The sequence below is a fragment of the Acanthochromis polyacanthus genome, chromosome 1 (genome assembly GCF_021347895.1).
Source record: "Acanthochromis polyacanthus isolate Apoly-LR-REF ecotype Palm Island chromosome 1, KAUST_Apoly_ChrSc, whole genome shotgun sequence".
In the NCBI taxonomy this organism is placed as follows: Eukaryota; Metazoa; Chordata; class Actinopteri; family Pomacentridae; genus Acanthochromis; species Acanthochromis polyacanthus.
The window spans coordinates 21,688,348-21,692,273 of NC_067113.1; the positions used below are offsets into that span (position 1 = coordinate 21,688,348).

The following is a 3,926-nucleotide window of genomic DNA, read 5'->3' on the forward strand; positions in this document are numbered from 1 at the left end:
CGTCAACTTTCAACGCGTCTTTACCCAAAAAATTGTGCCATTTTATGGAAACTGTAACTTTTCACACACAAAAAGTAAATTCTCACTTTTTTTTGCAAACTTGTGACTTGGCTTCCAAACAGCTGAAACAGTGCTAATTTTCCTCCATACTTCTTAAAATGTACTTTTTCATGTGGCATTACTGATGGTCCATACCTGCTCTCAGTCTTGCTTAACTTCTCAGAAGCAGACCACTGGATTTAGACATCAGTCTTAACAATCTGATGCAAAAAATATGACAGACCGTGCCCAAACAAAGCGCTGCTGCGCTGCATCCTCTCCTGTACCCTTGGATTTTGGCTGTGACTCAAAGCTGTGGAGTTGACAGAAGGTAATCCCCACCATGTGAGGCCTCGGCCCCAGTTTGGAGGCGGGGTGTGATTCATTCAAATCTGCCGGTGCTATAAAAAGAGGGGAAGTTGCAAGTAACCCAACTTCAACCCACAAGATCGTGGCACAGCGCAGGACCATCAGCCTATAGTGATAATGAATACTATTAAGGCCATTAAAAATGCAGTAGTTTGTTTAGTCTTGCTGCCCCGTTTTCTGGTGGCAGCTGTCATGTTTTGGTTGCTGGACTTCCTATGCATCAGGAAAAAGGTTTTCTTTCGGATGAGGGAGCAGGAGGGCGATGCTACTGATCCTCCCCTGTGCATATCGGACTCCAATCGCCTCTTCAGCCTGGAGTCCCTCAAGGCAGTCTGGCACGGGCACAAACTGGACTTTCTGAAAGCGGCGCATCTCGGCCACGGAGCGCCCAACACCGAAGTTGTTCAGCTGGAGGATCAGAGGCGCAGCCGGATCCTCGACTACGCAAAGGACAAGAGACCGCTCATCCTCAACTTTGGCAGCTGCACCTGACCGCCGTTTATGGCGCGCCTCAAGGCTTTCCAGGGGGTCGTGCAGCAGAACGCAGACATTGCAGACTCTGTAGTTGTGTACATCGAGGAAGCGCATCCCTCCGACGGCTGGGTGAGCACTGACGCGCCGTACCAGATCCCCAAACACCGGTGTCTGGAGGACAGGCTGAGCGCTGCGCAGCTGATGCGCCTGGAGGTGCCCGGCTGCCTGGTGGTGGTCGACAGCATGGAAAACTCCTCCAACGCCGCGTACGGAGCTTATTTTGACAGACTTTATATTCTGCAGGAGGGAAAGATAGTTTACCAGGGAGGCAGAGGACCGGAGGGGTACCGGATCTCAGAGCTCAGAGACTGGCTGGATCAATACAGACAAACGCTGGAAGGATCCAATGATCTAGTTCTTAATGTGTAGATTGGATTTTCATGTGTTTTTTTAGAGCTGCTATTACAAACACAAATGCTGCATTTTTTTCACTATTATAACTCAATTCAGATAGATTCTCTCCGCCATTAATGGTTACAGTGTATTTATTTTTTTATAAGGTTAAAGTAATTTGTAGGACGTCCTGCAGTAGGCTCCTTCCTCTCATATTGGACATCAATTCATCCAAAAGGTTAGTTTTGTTTGGACCTTGTTTGTTGGTGAACACAAGCACTTTGTGTGTCTGACGTTCTGATTTTTTTTCTCTTATTATTCTCTTTTTTTTCTTGTGTAAAATGCGCCTATAATTAACCAGTCATGTACGCATCTGCACTTTGCTCGTCAGTATTTTTTGTGAAGTTCGGTTCTTAAACGGGATCAAACCAGAGAACCGATACTGATGTTTTTCATACTGGAGATCATAGTGGAGGTGCTGCTCTCTGCCTTGCATGGCGCTTGTTTTGTAAATATTCTGTTTTATGGATTATTATACGTTTCATTCAATAAAAAATGTTTTCATCTACTCTTTCGTTGCAGATCTTGTTTTTTTATTCTAAAGAGAATTTGTGCAAGCTGCTTTATTGTGTGTCTTTGTGCAAGGTGAGGAGCTGGTGTGAATGTGTGTTCTTTTTGCTGTTTGTGGATTTGATAGTAGTTTAGTCTCTTAGAAGGGGAATGAATGTTCAATTTCCTGCACAGCAAAGCACAGCAGACCTCTCGTGGATTCCTGCAGACATCTCTTTTCTTCAGAGCTGAAATTGTGTAAAAGCAGAAAATTTGAAATCCCTACAAACATGAAAAAGATGTTTAAAAATTCTCCAACCTTTCAACAGAGCATATCGCAGTATTTAAAAGCAGATTCTTTCTGATTAACACTTCAACTGTTTCAAAGGTGAAATAAAATAACTTGTACATTTTTCAAGAGTAAATGTCTTTTTGTTGACAGATCTCTCAGTCAACAATCATTTGCACACAGAAACAGCTTTAGTTCCTCCTCCAAAATCAGCTTTCTTTTGCAAACAAGTTTGGTGTCTGCTGTCAGGGTGAAATACTGCTCGTCTAATTAGTGTCCAACCTCCTTTAAAACTCTATGGAGATTATAGGTCTGTGGTTAACGCTGCAGCATTGAAGCCATCCTGTGTTCTCCACAGCCCCTTCCTAAGCCTTTGACCTCTTAAGGGGATAATAGAAGAAGGAGGAGTAAAATTAAATGAGGATAATCACACTTCATCCTATTATGTTGAGTGATATATCCACCTATAACGTTCTAAACACACAAACATTTTCAGGGCTTAGCACACCGATCCCAAGATGGGGAAGCAGTGTGACGACGGGAGACGAGACAGTATTCTTGGAATCTGGCACCTTTAGATACTGAAATGTCCTCAGTTCTCTGTATTCATTTAACACTGCGTGAATCACTCCCAGTAGCTGTCGACTAGTCTGAAAACACACAAGACATAAGAGCAAAATCACTCCTGTAAAGTGATTTCAATTCAGTTTTTCAGCATAAATTGTATAAAACTGGAGGAAAATGCCTTCAACTGTTTGAGTCACGACGCGGTGAAGACACAACAGGGGCCGATGCCTTGAAAACTGATGATTCAAATAATTCTGCTGACACAACCTATGTGTGGAGCAACATCTTGTCAGATTCTTTGGTTCCCCGGGTGTCCGCCTCTCACGGTGCCATTATTCATAGTCTGGCTGGGGAATATGGGGCCTTTACCTCCAGCAAGGAGGCAAAATCACAGCTGGGAAGCAACACAACAGGCTGTTAGAAACTGAAATCTACTGACAACACAAGGATGCTCATTGGCGAGAAAATCACCAGAAAATACCACTTATGAATCACTGCACTGAAACAAATCAGATGCAGTTTGTTGTAAATGTCACTTGATGGTTGAGCTGAACGGTTGGCGGCTCAAGAAAACAGTATCTCTAGTGTTTCCTCTTCAGAGCCAATAAGTGGAAGATCACGTCCTTGCACTTTTCACTTTCTGTCCATCAGGAGTCCCACGGTTGAAAAATCTCAGCCCCTGCAGCCAAATTCACATACTCACTCCACGTTTTGTCCTTGACACTTAAAGTCCACATATGAGGAGATTTGCACACTGATGTTGTTAAACCAATAGAACATAATGACTGCATTTAGTTTGCAGCAACAGCTTTTTGGCTCTGGGTCAAAGCTGACATTTAAGTCCTCGTGATTTCTCCAGCACCTGTGCTATGAAGCAATCGTTCTCAATCTATATGCCGTGACCTCCTCTAAAGGAATCACAATCAGCTTTATTGCTTAAGTATGTTGGGATATACAATGAGTTTGACTCTTGTTTGCACTGGATCTGAATGTTCCTACATATCAAGTTTTTATTATTGATTTACTTTAAGATAGAAATGCCAAAGTTTTCTGGTCTTGGCTTTGTTGCGTCACTTTCAGGCACTTATTTGGACAAAACAAGCAAAGTGAAGATAGTAATTTGGAATCTGTGACTTTCTGAAGTAATTTCTCGACATAAAATGGACAGATTTGATATAAGAATCAACAAGTTGCTGCCTTACATCAGAGTTCTGGACAATGAAGAAGATTATGCTTCACAAAATCC

General features: G+C 42.9%; 1 protein-coding gene across 1 annotated transcript; it reads left to right on the plus strand.

Annotated features, from left to right (window-relative positions):
- Positions 1-412: 412 nt before the first annotated feature.
- Positions 413-1,843, plus strand: dio3a (iodothyronine deiodinase 3a). The gene has a single exon (XM_022196439.2). It carries the CDS (start codon positions 526-528, stop codon positions 1,309-1,311), a length of 786 nt encoding a protein of 261 aa, XP_022052131.1. The 5' UTR covers positions 413-525; the 3' UTR covers positions 1,312-1,843.
- Positions 1,844-3,926: the final 2,083 nt, after the last annotated feature.